Source organism: Marmota marmota, unplaced genomic scaffold (assembly GCF_001458135.2).
Source record: "Marmota marmota marmota unplaced genomic scaffold, marMar, whole genome shotgun sequence".
Classification (NCBI taxonomy): domain Eukaryota; kingdom Metazoa; phylum Chordata; class Mammalia; order Rodentia; family Sciuridae; genus Marmota; species Marmota marmota.
Window position 1 is genome coordinate 5,889,729 of NW_025999941.1, and position 20,908 is coordinate 5,910,636.

Below are 20,908 nucleotides of genomic sequence, written 5' to 3' on the forward strand. Positions count from 1 at the left end.
AACACTGATGCTAACCAAGGACACAATAACAGCAGCTGGTATTTACTGAGCAATTACTATGAGCCAGGCACAGTGCCAAAAGCTTTAGCACATTCTCTTTTATACCTCAGCATTCTGTAAGGGAGAGCTATGTGTATATGTGTGTGAGAGAGAGAAACAGAGACGACAGACAGACATCAAACACACACACACACACACACACACACACACACACACACACACAATATCTGCATCTTGCCCAGGCTTGTCTTAAACTCACTCCTAGGAGTCAAGTGATCCTCCAGCTTTGGCTTCCCTTCAGCCTCACTCCTGAGACTATAGGCCAGTCCACCAGTAAAAGCATTTATTGTCACATTTTGCATTTAGAAGACATGCTCCTGGAGGGAAGCAGTTTCCTGGGGTCAGCCAGCTACTATGGGGCAGAGCCTGAGGCTCAGATGTATGAGCAAATAAACACAGGACCAGGTTGTTATAATTATACCCACTTGCAGCAGACCCCATCTCTCCAAGGGGTATCCGGAAAAGACAAAACCAGGAAAGTAAAGGGAGGGAAGGACATTCCATGAGACAAAGGGGAAGGATTAAAGAAAGGGAACTTTTCAATCCCAGCACTGCAAAAAAAAAAAAAAAAAGGGGGGGGGAACGGGGGAGTGAGAGGAGGAAGGTGAGCAGGCAAAGGAGGTATTTTGGTTTTGATTTTTGTTTTTGTAAAGGTCCATTAGCCAAACAAGCAAGAAAAGTAGAGGAAACCATCAAGAAAAGTTGGCATGCTTTCTACCCCCAAAGCAAGGTTGGCCAGAAGACCAGAAAAATGCCACGAGCCTGTGGTTCATAGATACTCAAACTATTAAAATTATAAAATCTCAGGTGACCTCTTCTTTTGAAAAGAGTCTTTTAGATATAAGGCATCTTTGACCAACTTATGGGCATACTTCCAATCACCTCTCTCCTTCCTAGATAATTAGGTCATATCGTCCTCCAATCTGCAGGGGCCATCACAGGTCCAGAAATGGGGTGGAGGGTAAGAAAGAAAGGTAGGGGGTGGGCATGATGACCATTCATGGGCACATATGATCCTCAAGGACCAGGGCAAGTGCTAAATTGAGACTGTATCATGTTGTCATCTATACCAGGAGGGAAAATAATGAATCTCACAGAGATCAAGCAGCCTTCTCCAAGTCTCCCAGCTAGAAAGTGGCAGGGTGTATATGACCCATATTCCTAAACACTTGGGAAGAGGCTCAATCTGTATCCCCAAGTGCTTCCCTTCCATCTCCTTTGCCTCAAACACAGCTGAGATGGAGTGATTTCAAGGACCTAGTGTGCTGAGGACCTCAGGGCTGCATATAATTTTCAGTCTTATACAAGTTCCAGCAGGCAAGAGTGAACCATTCTGTTAGGGGCACTTTTGAAACATGTTTAAAAGGCAGATGGAGTTCAGCAACTAAAAACTAAATGAGTTTCTATGCTAGACTAACCCTTAGACAAGGTAACGATAGTTACCAACATAACAACTGTTATTAACAGACCCTGGCAGGCCCTATAAAATTTGGTCCTAAAAACTCTGCAACACCCCTGTCTGTTCCATGGTTGACCAGAACATAATCCTGGACCAAAGGAGACTTCCAAACCATAATGAGACTCAAATAAGACTCCAATTTTAATGCTGGCCAGAGCTCAGCAATAGCTCAAAGGCGAATCTTGTTACAACCATGAGTATGATCAGAATGATTTCACAAGACACTTCCAGTCCACAGTCTCTATTTTTCCTGAGAAACTGCATCTCCCTCTTTCTCATTCCAATCAAAAGTCAGCTGTAAGCAAAACTCCCTGAAAGTAGAAAAAGACTTGCTGAAATTCTTTAATTAAATGCTTTTAATTTAAATGCTTTTCTATATTCTTGTAATTTTTTGCAAAGTTAAGAATTTAGGGGCTGGGGATGTGGCTCAAGCGGTAGCGCGCTCGCCTGGCATGCGTGCGGCCCGGGTTCGATCCTCAGCACCACATACAAACAAAGATGTTGTATCTGCCGAAAACTAAAAAAATAAATATTAAAAAAAAAAAAAATTCTTTCTTTCTCTCCTCTCTCTCTCTCTCAAAAGAAAAAAAAAAAAAAGAATTTACAAATGTAGGCAGGCACGGTAGCCCATGCCTGTAATCCCAGTGGTTCAGGAGGCTGAGGCAGGAGGACTGCAAGTTTGAGGCCAGCCCCAGCAACTTAGTAAGGCCCTAAGCAACTTGGCAAGACCCTGTCTCAAAATTAAAAAAAAAAAAAAAAATTAAATCAAATCAAATTAAAAGGGCTGGGGTATATACAGCTCAGAGGCAGAGCGCTTGCCTAGCATGTGAGAGGCACTGGGTTCGATTCTCAGCACTACATTAAAAAAAAAAAAGTAAGCAAATAAAATAAAGGAGTTCTGTCCATCTACAACTACAAAAGTAAAGTAATAATAATAGTAATAATAATAAGGGCTGGGGATATGGCTCAGTGGTGAAACACCCCTGGATTCAATCCCGTACAAAAAACAAATTCACAAATGTAAATTTTTAATGTCCAAAAAATATCATTTTCAAAAGTGAATTTTAAATACTGAATTTCAAAAGCATTCTGAGCTGATGGCTTTCCTTAGAAAACACAAATAGGACCAGAAGATTAAAATCTCAGAGATTTGAATAATAGCCAGAAACAAACTCACTAGCCAAAATGGGTATGCCTCAGTTTCCTCATATATATAACGAGGATTACAAAAATAACTGCACCTCAGAGTTGCACTGGGGTTTCTTTTAGTTATTTTTGAGAAGTGTTTACAATAATGCCTGATATTTGGTAGGTACTCAATGTATACACTATCTCTCTCTTTTTTTTTTTTTTTTTTTGGTACCGGGGAATAAACCCAGGGGCACTTAACCACTGAGCCACATCCCCAGCCCTCTTTTGTATTTTAGAGACAGGGCCTCACTGAGTTGCTTAGGGCCTTGCTAAGTTGCTGAGGCTGGCCTTGAACTCGCAATCCTCCTGTCTCAGCCTCTCAAGTGGCTGGTATTACAGTGTGTGCCCCCACGCATGGCATGTGTACTATTTCTATTGGAAACTCTTCGTATATTATCGTGACTGGCAACTTGGAAAAGGCCTTGTCCTCTAACAGGTGAAGTAAGTAATAGATTTTCAGGGGATGAATATGAAGTGCTGAGTTCTTTAAGTTCAGTATTACAGTTCAAACCCTGAGGTGTTCTATAGGGATCCCGAACCCAGTTGTCCACCATACATTATTCCCACCTCACAAGCTGCAAAGGCCCACTGTTATGCATTTTCTGAAAACACTGCAAACAAGTCAATGTTCCAGACTTGTTATTCAACCCATTATACTGGAAACTTCGTTTATTCAGTAAGTTATTACCAAAATCCTACTAGGAGCCAAGCTCAGAGTGACAGGAGTGAACAAGTGACACAGCCCAGCCTCACCCCAAAAAAGCAGTGATCCACAGAAGAATAAGACAGGCAGGTTAGGAGACCAATCCAGCTTTGAAACAGGGCCGTGGGTGTCCAAGAGGGGGCCTCTGCTTCTACCTGCCTCCAAGTCAGCCTCCAATTCTACTGGGCCTCCAACTCAGGAACAACTCCCCATGATGTCAAACAAGAGAACCAAGCAAATAGGACAGATGAAATGGCTAGGAGATCTGCAGGAAGTGCAATGTGACACCTGGATGGCTTCCTGTAAAAGACTCCCTGAGAGAGTCACCCCCAGGTGCTAGCTCCCAGCCTCCTTCAGTGGAGAAGAGGAATGCGACTGCACAGGTGCTTCAAGTCAAGATCTGCCTAGGCTCCTTCACTTAGAACACATTCTGAGTGTACTGCCCCTGGGTTTCCAGAAGCTCCACTGAAGGGCCCTCTGTCCCACCAGCAGCACATCCCTGATCTTCCAGGGCACACCTCTGCCTCTTCTGAAAAGTAATCTTGTCAACAAAACTCAGAACTCAATTAACAGAACTGCAAAGTCACAAAGGCCTTTTAGTCTCTCAGCCCCTGAGGTCCCCTGGGAGACAGGGCCTTTCCATCTAACCCATTCCCTGGCTGCTTGACTACCAAGGGGACGTTTGCTTTGTTCTTGGGCAAGAAGCTCCAAGCCCAGCCAGTGCCCCACAGGCTGAAGAATGCCAAATCATTGTTGTTTCCCTGGAATCTGATAAGTCACTCCAGGGAGGTACAGGGAAGTCAGAGTGATTCACACAAGTGCAGTACCAGCATTATAAGAACTGGACTGTTTTCTTGAGGGGGCGTGGGATCACAGAGGAGATCAAGGGAATTGATTTTAGGTTCAGAAAACCTTTCCCAAGCCAGCCACCATGGGAGACCTGCCTCTCCTCAGTCCCACTCAGCAGAAGGTAGAAAGTAACACTGTTCCTGTCTCTCAAAGGAAAGCTGACTGCTGTTAGCCCCTTTTCATCTTCAAATCTGAATTTATGTGCCACAGCAAATTTACATAGTCCCTGCCACAAATCCCCACCCGTTTCCCTATATAGTGTGAATGCCAAAATTCCATCCTGTGTTCCAAATAATTCCAACCTCATTGGCTGCCTTTCTATCTGAAAGGAAATTCCAGAAAAGTTGTCTGGCATGGCAAAAGCTGACCAGCCTTATGAAAATACCCAGAAAGGTGACCCATTTAGTCAAAAGAGCTTTCAGATCTCCATGAGAAAAGGAATTCATGCCAGCATAAAGAGCCTACAGAGAGGGAGAACAGGAGTGTTGTGTTAACGCCCAGACCTTTCAACAAGCCAGCCCTGAGCTGCAGGGGAGGCTGAGCACTGAATGGGACAGGAGAGGAGAAGTCTTCAGGGGATGTAAGCTGGGCTCTGGAGCAGGGCTGCCTTGCAGCTTCACAGCTTCCCTATGTGGCACACAGCAGGGGGACTGCCCATGAGGCTGCCTAAAGATAAGTGGAAAGCCACTTGCTTAGAGTGAAAGCAGGCTGCCCACTGAACAGGGCTGCCAGATTGATCACCAGGTGCCAGGCCTGGAAAGAAAAGCACCCTCAGCTCATCAGCAAACAACCCAGCACACCCTCCCACCAGTTAATGTTTAAGGATACAGAAGGAAGGGATGTGGGTGTGGTCATTTCTGACAGAGCGGAACTGGGCCAATGTCCACTGTCACCCAGGATGTCCTGGCATAGCTGGCTCTCAACAACTCCCCGCCCCCATACATACACTCAAGCACACCTGCCCTGTGGTGTGCACTGTGAGCCCCCTAGGATATAAGACAGCAGCAGGAGGAATTCCAGGGGCATGTCCTTCCTCACCTCTGGCTTCCAGGCCCTGCCCAGCCCCCTTGAAGAAAGCTTTAAAGCTGGTCCCTGCTGCCCTGACCTGCAGTGACATCACTGCCTCTGGGAACCAAACAAAGGCATGAAAAGATCTAGAGAAATGTCTGCAGAGAGGGCAGGAAAGGCCTCCGTCAAAACTCCCTGGTGTTGTAACAGGTAAATGTTACAAGAAAGTTTTGTCTTTTTTTTTTTAATATTTATTTTTCAGTTTTCAGCGGACACAACATCTTTATTTTTTTTTATTTTTATATGGTGCTGAGGATCGAACCCAGCGCCCCACGCATGCCAGGCGAGCGCATTACCGCTTGAGCCATATCCCCAGCCCGAAAGTTTTGTCTTATACAAGGATATTTCTTTAAATTTTTTTAGATATTTATTTTTTAATTTTAAGTGAACACAATATCTTTATTTTACATTTATGTGGTGCTGAGGCTCGAACCCAGTGTCTCGCAATGCTAGGTGAGCACTCTACCACTCTCCCAGCCCCCACTCCCAGCCCCTTATAGAAGGAAATTTCAATGTCACATTAATCAAGTACAAATGAGTAAAGTTTGGAGCAAAACAAAAAGAAATGAACCAAACAAACAAAACTGAAGCAGTACAAAAACCACAGTCTCTCCAACATCCTCTCAATACATCACTTCACAATGTATTGACCCCAACTCTCAACAAGAAACTACATTACAGTATGATGCAGGTAAGCAGGATGCCTGGCCTGTGGGGCAAGGCACGTCTTGGTTTTCTCATCTGAAAAATGGGAATATATGAAGCTACTAGCTCTGCAACGTTCATAATGAAGATTAGATGTAATAAAGGTCACTCGGGACAATGCTCAGCAGAAAGTAGGTATTCAAAAATACTAGATGTTGCCAGGAATGGTGGCTCATACCTGCAATTCCAAACACATGAGAGGAGGATCACAAGTTTGAGGCCAATCTCAGTAACTCAGTGAGGCCTTTTCTCAAAATAAAAAGTAAAAAAGGCTGGCAGTGGAGGCTGGGATTGTGTCTCAATGGTAGACCACTTGCCTCGCATGTATTGAGGCACTGGGTTTGATCCTCACCACCACATTAATATAAATAAAATAAAGATTAAAAAAAAAGGCTAAGAATGTAGCTCAGTGGTAAAACAACCCTAGGTTCAATCCCAGTACCTCCCCCCAGCAAACAAAAGTCAGCTGGACACCTAAAAAAATCCATGACCACTTCAAAGCCCCTGAATAAGAAAATACTATTGTTTATTACATGATAACCAGAGACTATTAAGTGATCACTAAGAACATGTAATGAATAACTAGATTTACAACAGTAATATAAGATGGCTTCTAGGAGAGTGTCATTAAAGGCAACTGGAATCATTATAAAAGCAGGAAATAGCTCCCTTTAGATTAAAATGGTTCATTCCATTGGATCTGTTCAAACTTAGGGGAAGGAGTTATAACTACAGAACAAACTCCTAAGGATAACCAAAGATGAAAATTAAGTGCAGAATAAGAGAGGAAAAAAAAAACTTGGCACAATGGTGGCACACACCTATAATCCCAGCAACGCAGGAGGCTGAGGCAGGAGGAGCTCTCTTGCAATTTAGCATATACTGTACCCAGAAATAAAAAAAATTAAAAGGGCTGGGGAAGTAGTTCAATGGTAGAACACTTCTGGATTTCCCAATACAGACAGACAGATAAATAAATGGACAGATGGATAGATGGATGGATGGATGGGAGGGCAGACAGATAAGCAGGCATCAAAAAAACTTAAGGGCTGTGGGTGTGGCCCTGGGTTAGATCCCTAGCACTGTAAAAGCAAAAAACAAACAAAATACTAAATATAAAAACACAGGCCCTTGGGGGCATGCTATGGACACACAAGATAATTCATAAGAGCCAGGAAAATTAGATCTTACATTTGGAATATTTCTCTAAAAAGAAGCTAAACTAATCTTTACACTTAACATACACAGAATGATTGATAGTGGTATGCATACACAGCTTATAAATGTACACATAGGGGAAAGGGGAACATTTAAAACTTTTCACTGATAAAAACAGGAACAATAGTTGGAAGACCCCAGCTTAGATGGTCCACTTCAGTTGGGTTCACCCACTCTACTTTAAGCTTGCCCAAGAAGAACACCCAGTTGGCATCCTTCAGCCTCAGAAAACCTGCTGTGAACCAGCCCTGTCTACCTGATCCAAGTACTGTGACCTTCCACCTGATAAACTCTTCCGTACTCACCTGGCTGCCTCTTTACCTACCCAATTCTAGTCAAGCTTTAGTTCTCAGCTTAAAGGATGCTTCCTCCAGGGAGCCTTCCATATCACCCACTCCAGCCTGGGGGCAGGTGTTCCTCTTCTTGAGAGGGCTTGCCATAGAGATCCTTACTACTCACAGCATGGTCCAGAAACAGCAGCATTTGGGAGAATCTCAGCCTTCACTTACTCAAATCAGATCTATATTTTTAACAATCTCAGGTGATGTGTACATGCCTGGAGGTTTGAGAAGACCTCCTCTTTAAGAAATTCTCTGGCTACCTGTCTCTTCTCCCTATTAAACAGTGTATGAGGCAGGCAGGGGACATACTTCTCATTATTCCAGTGATCCTAACACCTAGAAATTGGTTCAGAGTTGGTCTTTCATTTATTTTTGAATGAGGAAAGGATTTAAAAAAAAAAAAAAAAAAAGGTTCTTAGGAGGCATCTTCATCAGAAGTTACAAGCTGGGAGCATGGGAAGGGGGAGAGTTAACACAGCAGATGACAGCAACAGGACTCCAAAAACATCAGGACCGGCCAGAGAATAGATGGAAGATAAGACAAAGTCCTGGACTTAGGTTCAAAAACACAACAACAGTAACAATGACAATGCCAGCATTGTACTATAACTTAACCCAATCAAATATAATACTCTCAGCAACTAAGATTAAAAACTATGACTTTCCTCCATTTTTATAGCTGGGAACATAGAGGTTCAGAAAGGGTCCATGATGCTCAGCTGTTGGGGGCAGCTTCCAAGCAGATTCCAGGCATTCTAGCTTCAGGCCCATTCTCTGAATTATTAGGCTCAATACAGCCTAGTATGCAATGACCTACTGTCTGTGTATAGAGAAAGTAGGATAACTAGGATCCTGACCCTGTAACCAAGCAAGGCCTAAAAGTTTCAGGCTCTGCTGCCCCAAGGAACAAGGAAATCATCTGAACTAATCTAGCAGGCTACTCTGATGCTGCATCAGAGTGCAGAACCAGGACCCGTGGGTGGAGTGCTCAGGAGACCTAACTTGGCTCCAAATCAAAGCCCTCCTCCCGCACAGACTCTCCAAGAACGAAGGCGGCTGCTGACTGGCACTCTGGCTCCAGAGTTGCTAGAGGAGCTCCACAGAGGCCCAACCACCATCTGGAAGTGATTTGGCCCAGAGATTCCTGAACGGGGTGGGAGGTTGGAATGACCAGCCGCCTGGAGCTCCCGTCCAGCTCAGAAACAAAGCTGGTATGAATGGGCCGAGGAGGCAGCCATAACATACCAGGGGTCATCCCCTTCCAAGAAGGGGCACTCTCTTGGTAATTCATAACTCTATTTTTGCAAGCAGGATCAACATTAGACAACCAAGCTTGTCTCCCCCAGAGAAGTGCTGACTTTAAATGTCCATTCAGTGTGTAAACTCCTCGAGCAGGACTGTTGAGAGTATTATTGACAGTACCTGATTTAGTGAGCAAGCACTTACTATGTACCCTGAACTGTTCTAAGCACTTTTTAAAATATTAACTTGTTTAATCTTTACAACAACATTTTACAGAGGTAGTTATTATCTCCATTTTATCGATAAGAAAGCCAAGGCATGAAAGTTTCTTAATAGCCACTTAAGCAGCAAGTGAGGTTTGAACCAAGACTTCTTGCTCTTATTAACCCTACACAAGCCACATAGCACACTAATGTGCTATCTTGTTGCAAATGGCCCAGAACTTGTTAATTCTGACAAAGTATGCTACTCTTGTTTCTTTTAAAGCACCTTCTGAGATCACAACAGTTTAGGAAACAGCAGAATTTAGGGTCATTGGTACATTAGTTTGATGGTGATGTAACAAACAAAAGAGGAAGGAAAAGAAACTGAAGTGGTGACCCACCACCCTGAAAAACTGCCCAACCCGGTATGGTAGCCCACACCTGTAATCCCATCGGCCCAAGAGGCTGAGGCAGGAGGATCACCAGGTCAAAGCCAGACTCAGCAAAAGTGAAGCACTAAGCAACTCAGTGAGAGACTGTCTCTAAATAAAATACAAAATAAGGCTGGGAATGATGCTCAGTGGTTGAGTGCCCCTTAGTTCAATCCCTGGGGCCAAAAAAAAAAAAATGCTCAGTGATTGGAAGTCTTGGAAACACAGACCAACTGCTCCTGCACTAGCCTGGTGCAGGTAATTAAGTAAACATTAGGGTCACTCCATAATCTCAGAAAAGGAAAGAATTTTTACTTTGTGTGTGTGTGTGTGTGTGTGTGTGTGTGTGTGTGTGTGTGTGGTGGTGGTGCTGGAGACTGAACAGAATTCCTTTCCTTAAAGGACCAAACCTGCCAGATGTGATAGTGTATGCCTGCTAGCCCAGAGGCTAAAGCAGTTCAAGACTAGCTTCAGCAACTTAGGGAGACCCTGACTTAAAATTAAAAATAAAAAAAGCTGGAAATGTAGCTTAGTGGTAGAGTGCCTCTGGGTTCACTACCCAGTACCACAAAAAATAATTAATTATGAATCAATTAAGGAGCCAAACCACAACACACTTCCCAAACTTCTAGGCAGCCTCAATCGTCCCTCTTGAGCCAGGAGACCCCTTTTGCTCCAAGTTGCCTGGGCTGTCTAGTCAGAAAGTTTTTTGGAAAAACAAGTAAATAACATTGCCAGCTCCTGGCAAACAACTGGAACTAAATATGCTGAGGCCTCACTATGAACTGCCCAGGATGCAAGAAACTAAAGGGGCGGGGGGAGGGAGTGCTGGTGAGTGATCTTGGCCAAATTTTATTGTTACATTGTGTATTGTGTGCACATATAGACATGTAACAAAAAATCCCATCAGTATGTACAACTATAATGCATCAATTTTTAAAATTGGAGGGGGGGGTAATTCAACTTTGGGATAGTGCCTAATGTGAGTAAATAGCCAGAACTGTCTTTCAGTGAGTTCTATGTAGAAAAGCCACAGTCCTCTGGCAGCTGCCTGACCATCTTATGTCTCACAGCTGGGCACATGTACACCATACTGAGTGCTCCTAAGATGCATATTTTTGGGAGCTATCCAAAGCACACAAAACCCTGTATTCATTCAATAATACTTTCCCGCATTATGGAGTAAAACATGATCTACTGAGTAGCAGGAAATCCCAACAACAAAATAACAAAATGGAGCAGAGTGGCCATCCACCAGTGGATTCAACAGTGAGCAATGCAAGTCCCCTCACCTACTATCATGACAGGACATTCAACTCCTGGGACCCTCATCATAGCCAAGAGGGTAATTCTGTCACTCATCCAAGGCCTTGACATCCCTGTTTTGTCCAAGTCTAGAGGTTTAAGTGTGGGTATCCAGCTGCCACTATAACACCCCAGACCTGCAAACCCTGCAAGGGCCCTCTGATGTGGGGAGAGGGGCTGTATTTTACTCTTCTCTTGACACTGGGAGGGATCAATTAAGGTTCAAATTCAACAGTTTTGCAGACCTGAGTTCTAGTCACCATTTACCTCCTTAGTCAGGTCACCACCACAAGTTACTTCACTCATGTTTCCCAGGAAGGGAAATAATATTAACAACAACCAGGGCAATAATAATAGCAACCATTTTCTACATACCTATCTGTGGTAGGCAGAACAGAGTCAAGCCATTTACCCTCCTAGTGACTGGCAGATCATTAGCTGATAGGGCAATAATTGCTATCAGTCAATAATTCTCAGGGGTACTCAATGCAAATGGTCAACAGAACACACTTAACACCTAGTGGGTGCCCCCAGATAGAACTAGTGTCATTGTCAGAACAAGGTAACATAGAAACAAGAAGTGAATGAGTAAACTGAAATCCAAGCAGGGAGTAACACCCCCTCCCCCATTCCACCCTGAGCCTTGGAAGGGCCATTACCGGAAACAGCCCCAGGACCAGAGGGATGAGGTCTCAGCCTTTACCCCCCACAGCAGCCCTAGCACCTGGCAAGATTTCCTCTGGTTTCCAGAGGCTGGAAAACCTGTTTGCTGTGAGAGAGCTTTCTGGAGAGCAACTAACTAGGCTGGAGTCATAAATGTGGTCACACCCTTTGACCCAGGAATGTCATTTTAGGGAATATGATCCAAGAAATAATTAAAAAGGAAAAAGAAAACAACGTAACTTGTGGTGAAAAGAGGTCTACATAAAAAAAGAAGCTACCGGGCTGGGGATGTGGCTCAAGCGGTAGCTCGCTCGCCTGGCATGCATGCGGCCCGGGTTCGATCCTCAGCACCACATACAAACAAAGATGTTGTGTCCGCCGAAAACTGAAAAATAAAAATATTAAAAATTCTCTTTTTTTTTAAAAAAAAAAAAAAAAGAAGAAGAAGAAGCTACCAACAGCCAATAGGCCCACCTCAGAGAAAGGGAAGCCCATCCTGGAATTCAGAACTACGAAGGCCTAAGGACAGAGTGGGTTCAGGAATGAAAATCAGGACGGAGCAAAAAAATGTAAGGGGCCAGACAAAGTCTAGAATGAGATCCACGAGCTCGAAGCACTGATGTGAAGCCACACTGGAAGCAGTTGCTGCCTGTATAAAGCAGTCCAGGATATTCTGGTGTTGTGGGTTTTGTAAGTTTCATTGTTCAGTTAATTAAATAAATATTTTTAAAATAAAGAATGGATTCAAGTTGAGATCAGCCAGGCTTTGAGATTCCTTAGAGGAAAGGTGGGTTATTAAAAAGGAATAAATTCTAGAGTCCAGAGGGATTTTTCCTCCCTAATTCAGGAGACAGCCTCCCCAAAAGAAGACTAAAGCACCCCACTCAGCTGCCTTCTATACAGAAGCCATCCTTGGGAGGGGAGACCAGCTACGAAGCCAGTTGGGTAGTGGCAGCAGCCTGGGCCCAGGAAGTAGGAAGCAGCCCTACCTGCTAGGACAGGTGTGGGAGAAGGCAGGGCAGGCCAGGAGGAGCTCAGCCTAGAGGGAACCCCTTTTTCACGGAGAAAGTCCTAGCAGCCACACCTACCTCCCTTCCTTTCTGTCAGTGTAGCCACTGTAATGGCCTGGTTTCCTCAGGAAGACACCACAGACCCAGGCCAGTCCCTCCCTGGTAAGATACACACATACAATGTAGATGTACACAATTCTCTGCATACATATTGTGCATATCCATGCTGTGTACACACAAATTCATCCTCTCTGTACACATACACAATACACACACATTCTCTGCACACACCTGAACACACACACACACACCACAAACCCCCTGCTCTTGTCGCAGCACACATCCTCAGCAGCTCTGTGATTCTCTTGGAAGTCCCCAACTCCCCCAGGCCATAAGGGAGACCTCATTCTCATTCTTGTTCCCCAGTCCAGCAAAAGAACAACCAGACACCACTTCCTTCCCTCTCTCAGGAAGACCCTGGTAGGAGACTGGGAAAGAAAAACAACACCACCTTCCAATTATCACCCACTTCCTTTAATTCTAAGCTGGGCCCTACTTGCTTGACCCCAGGGAAGTCAATTAACCCTCTGAACACCCTTATCTGTAAAATGGGTCTACACCTCAGTTCATTGGGTGTATAGGGACTGGAATAAAGTAGAGGGCTGTGACAGCCAGCACTAGTTGAGACTTCAACAAGACAAGCTGTTACTACTCCATCCACCCCTAAATTATCTCAACCGGCCCCAGGTGAGCTGGGAGCAAAAGGAACAAGAAGGACACACACCCCCGCGGCTCCCCCTTCAACCTCTGGGCCCACAGCCATTCTGGAGACTGGAGGCGAGGGTACCAGGTCCTTTTCTCCACCTAGGCAGGGAGGTCCCAAACGCAGAGAGTCCCTCCTCAGGTCTCCCCGCCCAGCCTCCAAGCCAACGCCCACTAGGCAGCCACTGACCGCACCGACCTGGGCGCAGAAGGCAAGCGCTCCCCAGAACTTCTGACTCTATGGCCCCGCCCCCGAGGGCCGCGGACGTGGGTTTCCAGACCCTATCTCTCTCAGGGGCGCCGCAGGCACAAAGAAATGCCATATCTCCACCTGCGACCCCAACAATAACACTCAACCCACAGCCAGCTCCCAGGAACACTGCTGGGGCGTATGGCGGGGAGCAATCACGCCAGGTCCCAGTTCAGCTATGGCACCAAGGAGGTGGCCTGGGTCCCTACGTCCCCACACTCACGTACTATTTCTCCTTGCCTCCGCGCCCACACCCAGTCCCGGTGGGGGAGTGCGGTGAGGGCATGCTTTGGGGAGCCCCTGCCTCTCGCACGGGTGCATGCGCTGGGACCGGACTGTACACCTTTTGGCGCCTGGGCCCGACCAGAGTACTCACCGATGGACACGAGCTTGATGCTCTCACGGTCCAGAAACTCGAGCGCCACAGACACGTTCTCGAGCTGCATCTGGCGGAAGGTGGGCCGCTGGTGGTACTTGCGATACATGCGCTTCTGGCTGAGCACCTCGAGCAGCGCGATAAGCCGCAGCCCATCGCTCAGATCTGTCTGCAGGTTCCCGATGCGTTTGTTCACGCACTTGAGGTGCTCATTGCACCAGCGCGTGAACGTGTTCTGCTGGATTTTCTTCCACGGCGCGTCCTCCGCCAGGTCCTTCTCGGTCACCGGCATCCTGGCGGCGGGGAAAACGCAAAGCGCAACGAGCTGCCGGGGACTGGCGTCGGAAGGCCCAGGGGCCGGGGAAGCGAGAATAGAAGCGGAGCGGGAGCGGGGGTTCGAACTCGCTGCTACCGTAGCCGTGGCCGGAGCTGCTCTGCGGTCGCTCTCCTCCAAGCGCGCGAGGCGCCTGGCCCTGCGCCTGCGCGCTGAGCCGCTCCGCCCTCGAAGTCCCGCCCCGGCCCGGCCCTATAGGGGCCTACAGAGGAGCTCAGGGGCCACGCTCGCCCCCTGCCGCCTGAAGCGTGCACAGCTCCCCACTGTCTCCAAGGTGTCCCGCCGCTCTATTCAGTAGGATGTCGCTAAAGGAGAAAGTCTCAGGCCAGGCCTATAGTGAGGGAACTTTCCGGAAGCAGGTAGCTGGCTAGAATAGGCAGGGACCGCGACGTGAGGAGAGGCGCGTGGGGAGGGCATTCAGTAAGGGTTTTTGTTAAGCTCCTGCGGTGTGCCAGGCACTCAGCCTGCAAAGCAGTGGCTAATAAGACAAATTGCCTTATTTGTCTTATTTGGATTCCATAACCTCAAGGAGTTCAGAGGCTAATGTTCAACTGTCACAAATAGCTTAGTAGTAGTATGAACCATAATGTTTGCTATGAAACATTAGTTGCCTATTGTTGATGTAACAAATAATCAAAGCTCAGTGTGTTAAAAAAAAAAAACACAAATTTCTTATCTTGCAGTTTTGTGGATTTCCAATGTGGGCTTCACTGAACTAAAAGCAAGGTATTATAGTAGGATGCATTCCTTTCTGTAGTCTCTGGGGGGAAATCTGTTTTCTTGCCTTTTCTAGCTTCTGGAAGCTGCCTGCGTGCCTTGACTGTGACCCTTCCCTTCCTCATCTTCAAAGCCTGCAAAATCAGAACTTGGTGTGGTAGTGCATGCCTGTAACCCCAGCAGCTCAGGAGGGTGAGGCAGGAGGGTTACACCTTCTGGGCCAGCCTGACCAACTTAGCAAGACCCTGTCTCAAATATTAAAAATAAAAGGGGCTGGGAATGAAGTTCAGTGGAAGAATGCCCTTGGGTTCAATCCCCAGTACCACCAAAAAAAAGTAAAATATAAATTAATATAAAATATAAACTATTTTTTTTAAAAAGGTATTCACGGGACTGGGGTTGTAGCTCAGTGATAGAGCGCTGGCCTAGCATGTGTGAGGCAATGGGTTCAATTCTCAGCACCACATATAAATAAATGAATAAAATAAAGGTCCATCAACAACTGAAATGCATATATAAATTTTTTTTTTTTTAAAAAGTATTCACTGGGCTGGGATGTGGCTCAAGTGGTAGCGCGCTTGCCTGGCATGCGTGCGGCCCGGGTTTGATCCTCAGCACCACATACAAACAAAGATGTTGTGTCGGCCGAGAACTAAAAAATAAATAATAAAGATCCAGATTTAATAATATTAATGACTTTTTTTTTCTTCTAACAGTTGTGAGGTTGAACCCAGGGCCTGGTATGTGCTAGGCAAGCATTCTACCACTAATAGATCCACAGGCATGTGCCACCATGTCCTGCATACCCGAAACTCTTTTAAAGACACTTTGGATTACATAGGGACAGTTTTTAGGCCAGGATAATTTTCTTCTTTTTTTCTTGTACTGGGAATTGAACCCAGGTGTTTACCACTGAGCTACAACCCAGTCCTTTTTGTTATTTTGAGAGAAGGGTTAAGCTAAGTTGCTTAGGGCCTCACTACACTGCTGAGGCAGGTCTTGAACTTGGAATCCTCCTGCTTCAGCCTCCCAAATCATTGGAATTATAAGCATATGCCACCCTTGATCTCCCTATTTTAAAATCAGATGATTAGCAAACTTAATCTCATTTGAAGCTTTAATTTCCTTTGCCATGTAAAATAGCAGTCATAGGTTCTGAGAATCAGGATGTGAACATCTTTGGGGGTTATTATTCTGCCTACCATACCATATATCAAGCACCTACTCTGTACTTACTCAGATTCTGTGGTAGGTGCTGGAAACAGTGGAGACCCAAGTCAGCTCTCTGTTATTAAAAGCCTAAATAATTTTAAGAATAAGAGCTAATTTTTTTGAGCTCTTACTTTTTTACTGTGCTAAGCAATTTTCTTACTGTGGGGATCCATTGAACAAGAGTTAACTTGAGAGGTTAAGTGACTTACCTGGTACACATAGCATAATCAGAATTTGAAGCCAGATCTACGAGAGAGGCCCAGGATGTCTTGGAACCAAAGGAGGGGCTCCTAACCCAGCTTTGGGAGAGAGATTCAGGACTGGCAGGCTTCCTGAGGAAGAAGGATTGAGCAAAATAGAGGGCAAGGGCTTCCAGACCTGAGGGTTGCCTAGATGAATCCATTGATTTGTGAGTACAGTATAAACATTTTGTCATTTGCATACAACAACTGAAGTCCTTTTTCCTCTTTTGTATATGTCGGGGGAGGGTACTGGGGACTGAATCCAGGGGTGCTCTACCTCTAGTTCAATGGTAGAGCAATTGCAAGCCCACCCCACCCGCCATTTTTTTGACAGGGGCTCACTGTGTTGCGCAGGCTGGCCTTAAACCTGAGCTTCTCCTGCCTCAGCCTCCAGAGTCACTGGGGATTACTGGTGTCAGTCACCACACCTGGCTGAAGTACTTTTCTCAGATTGCCTCACTCCTAGGAAATGTGCACTGCAGCCTGGGAGAAAGTATATATTGCCTGGACCAGACCCATAATAGGAACTCAATAACTGTTTGATAGTGATTAATAAGAGATTTGCTGGAGGTCAGCTGGGAAAGACTAAACAAAGGTGGACTTGAACCTGGGTTTAATATCCAAGCCTGTGTGCTGCCCAAGGGCCCTGGTGCTATTGCCCAGACTGAGACTTGCCTTTGTCCACACAATGGACCCCCTGAGCAGCAGTTTACCAGAGGCAGAGTTGGTAACCGTGGCCTTTCCAGCTGAGGCTTCCACCCAACTCATCCTTCAAAACTTATCACTCAGTCTCTTACTCCCTTAAGGACCTCACCCTGCCAGGTGGGAGGAACTTATATAATCAACTCAGCCCAATGTGCTAAGTTTCCCTTTTTTTTTTTAAACATTATTTTTCAGTTTTCGGCAGACACAACATCTTTATTTGTACGTGGTGCTACATCTTTATTTGTATGTGGTGCTGAGGATCGAACCCAGGGCTGCGCACATGCCAGGCGAGCATGCTACCACTTGAGCCACATCCCCAGCCCTAAGTTTCCCTTTTTTAAGTAATTAAGGTAAAAATAAATGAGTAAAATTATTATAATAATATATTTATATGGGTATGGTGGCACATTCTTGTAATCCCAGTGACTGGAGACTTCGGCAGGAGGATTACAAATTCACAGCCAGCCTCAGCAATTTAGTGAGACCCTGTCTCAAAATAAAAAATAAAAAGGCTGGGAATGTGGACCAGTAGTTAAGTGAACCTGGCTTCCATCTCTGGTATCAAAATAATAATAATAATATTTAATTAAATATTAGGGTGACATCTGTCTGGATTTATTCAGGACTAAGGCATTTCCTGGGATGTAGGCCTTTCAGTCCTAAAATCAGGAAAGTCCCTGGCAAACCAGAACAAATTGGTCACCCTACTACTAAACCCAAAACATTATCACTTCAACATGCAATCAATATTTTAGAATATATATACATTTCATATATCAATGATTGTATTCTTTCTTCTCAGCAGCACATAAATCCTTCTATAAAATAGACCATATCTTATTCCCAGAATAGCCAAAGCAATCCTTACCATGAAAAGTGGAGCAGGAGGTGCCGCAGTCTGGCTGGGCACAAATCACGAGCCACTGGAGCAGGAACAAACTTTATTTTCTGAACTCCCCAGAATGCCACCCACGTGGCCCTCCTAGGCACACCACATACCCACTAGAACTCTCCCAGCTCCCCACCAGGCTCCGCCCCAACTCTTGGAACCCTGGGAGAACTCAACNAAAAAAAAAAAAAAAAGAAGGAGGAGGAGGAGGAGAAGAGGAAGAATTTATGAGGTCTCTGGGGCAGGGCCCTAGGCCTCTTTATCCCAGGGCAAAGACCTTCTGGGTTGTAATCTTACACCAGTGTCCATACCCTGTCAGCAAAAAAGAGAAGCAAAATATATTTGAGAATATTCGCTCTGCCTCTACTGCCCAGAGGGAAAGTAACTGGTTCCCTGAGCAACTCCCTGGAGGGGTAGAGGGCTCCACTCCCACCCCAAACCCTGGTCCCAGCTGTGAAAGTACTGCAACAAATTAGGTGTGGTGCTAGGAGAAAAACCCTCTAGTGGGAAGAAAGTGGAGGGGTACTTGGAATGTTGGCCTTCCCTGAAGAATAGCAAAAGATCATGGGTTTTTTTTGCGGGGAGGAGGGGTGCTTGGGATTGTACTCAGGGGCACTCAACCATGGAGCCACAATCCCAGCCTTATTTTGTATTTTATTTAGAGACAGGGTCTCACTGAGTTGCTTAGCGTCTCGCCATTGCTGAGGCTAGCTTTGAACTTCTGTCTCAGCCTCCTGAGCCACTGGGATTACAGGTGTGTGCCACTGCACCTGGCAATCCTGGTATTTTTGAAGGTCCTGGAAATTCCAACAGTCCTGCCTGAAGATAAGGTGGAGCTACTGACAGGCATGCTGTTTTTGTTTTTGTTGTTGTTGTTTTGTTAATATTTTTTTTTAGTTGTTAATGGACATTTATTTTATTTATTGATATGTGGTGCTGAGAATCAAACCCAGTGCCTCATAGATGCTAGGCAAGCACTCTGCCACTGAGCCACAACCCCAGCCCCAGGCATGCTGTTTAAAGAAGGCCAGACCCTTATCCTAACTTTCCCACCCCAACCCACCAATCCATGAAGGTGGGCTTCAAAATTTCAAAATGAGCACAGCCACCGCCTTTTTTTCTTTCCCTTCAGGACTGGAGATTGAACCTAGAGGAGCTTTACCACTAAGCAACATCCCCAGACCTTCTTATTTTTATTTTGAGAGAGGGACTCACTAAGTTGCCAAGACAGGCCTCCTGAGTTGCTGAGATTACTGTGCATGGCCATGAGTTATCTTTTTAAGCTTCTCAAGAGCACTGTGAGCCTGATACTCTCATCATCTCCATGTTACAAGTAGGGAAACAGAAGCTCGAAAATGCCAACTCACTTACTCAAGGTCCTATAGGTACTAGGTGTGAGAATCTGGATTCAAACCATGGTCTAACCAACTCTAGAAGCCAGCCATGAATTGCTAAATTTTTCAGTCCCTCAGGACACACAACCCTAGCTACCCAAAGCATAGCTTGCCTAGAGAGAAAAGGAATGAAGTCAGCTGCCACCATTCACCCTACATTTGTGTGTTGTGCATTCAGCAGGGCTGGGATATACAGCCTGCTTAAGCCCTTGACTTCCTCCCACCTCCCACCAGGGCCTTCCCAGTCCAAGATGGAATGCCAGCCCCGAACCCCGCCCCAATTTTTCTGGAATCACAAAAGAAAAAAAAAATTGCAAATGACTGGGGCCCTCTTCCTCCACCCAGTCTGGCTTTCACTTCTGGAGATTTATGTATGAGTCTACTTTTTTTTTTTTTTTAAACTGCAGACAAATGCCACAGAGCACTTTTCTGCTAAAGAAACCTGTCTAGCCACTGATCACCTGGCAGAGCTTGCCTGCTTCCAACTGGAACAGCACTTTCCTTTTGTGGTTGCCTGTATGGCTGACAAAGCTCTTTCCAACCTTATCTCATCTACTGCAAGCCAGGATCACTAGTAATGTTCTAAGAGTTCTCAAGGACAGATGCTGTTTATCTTTATCCTTGCAATCTAAAAAAAGTGAGGTGATTGTGACCACTTTCTCAGTTGCCATGGAGCAGGGACTACCTGGCAACTCAAAAAAGTGAAGTGACCAGGCATGGTGCCACACACCTGTAATCCCAGTACTGGGGAGACTAAGGCAGGAGGATCACAAGTTCAAAGCCAGCCTTAGCAATTTAGGGAGACTCTGTCTCAAAATTTAAAAAAATAAATAAAAAGGGCTGGGGATGTGTCTGAGTGGTAAAGCGCCCCTGGGTTCAGTCCCCAGTATCAAAAAAAAAAAGTAAAGTTTCTTACTCAAGGTCACATAGTTAGTAATGGTCAGAACTCAATATTATTTATGCCTTCTGAACTTAAAGCCTTGTCTCCAGTGCTCCAAAATCTATCTTCAAGGATGTTTACTGCAGCACTGTTTTTGGTTGGTTTGTTTGCAGAACTGGGGTTTAAACCCAGGGGCACTCTATGGCTGAGCTATATCCTTGGCCCTTTTTATTTTTTAATTTGAGATAGGGTCTCTCTAAGATTCTGAGGTGGCCTTACATTTGGGATCCTTCTGCCTCAGCCTCCCAAGTGGCTTGTATTATGGGCTTGTACCTCTGTATCTGGCAGTGTTATTTATGACAACCTAGTGTCTCTGTCTAGTAGGTTGATGAAATGCATTATAGCTTTCCTTCTCAAAGCACAGTCCTACCAGCAGCATGGACATCACCTGGGAGTGAGCGCCTTGTCAGGTTACCACCCTACCTATTGAATCAGAAGCTGGAGTCCAATAACCACCCCCTCATGGTAATTCATGTGCTTATTCAAGTTTTTCTTTGCTTGTTTGTTTAAGTTGTAGATGGACACAATGCCTTTATTTATTTATTTATATGGTGCAAAGAATCAAACCCAGTGCCTCATGCGTGCTAGGCAAGTGCTCTACCACCAAGCTACAACCCCAGTCCTGCTTATTCAAGTTTG

The 20,908-nt window shown here is 45.4% G+C and overlaps 1 protein-coding gene across 4 annotated transcripts in view; it reads right to left on the reverse strand.

The window, feature by feature from the left end:
* Flnb (filamin B) overlaps positions 1–14,311 on the reverse strand; it is a 147,751-nt gene extending 133,440 nt beyond the window's left edge. For 3 of the 4 annotated variants that reach the window (XM_015494382.2, XM_015494381.2, XM_015494380.2), the window contains exon 1: positions 13,837–14,310. In XM_015494382.2, the coding sequence (XP_015349868.1) occupies positions 13,837–14,128 (292 nt within the window). In that variant the 5' untranslated portion in view covers positions 14,129–14,310. Of the gene's footprint in view, positions 1–13,836 lie in introns of all 4 variants that reach the window. The other variant, XM_015494377.2, reaches the window with a different exon arrangement.
* Between the last annotated feature and the right edge of the window lie 6,597 nt (positions 14,312–20,908).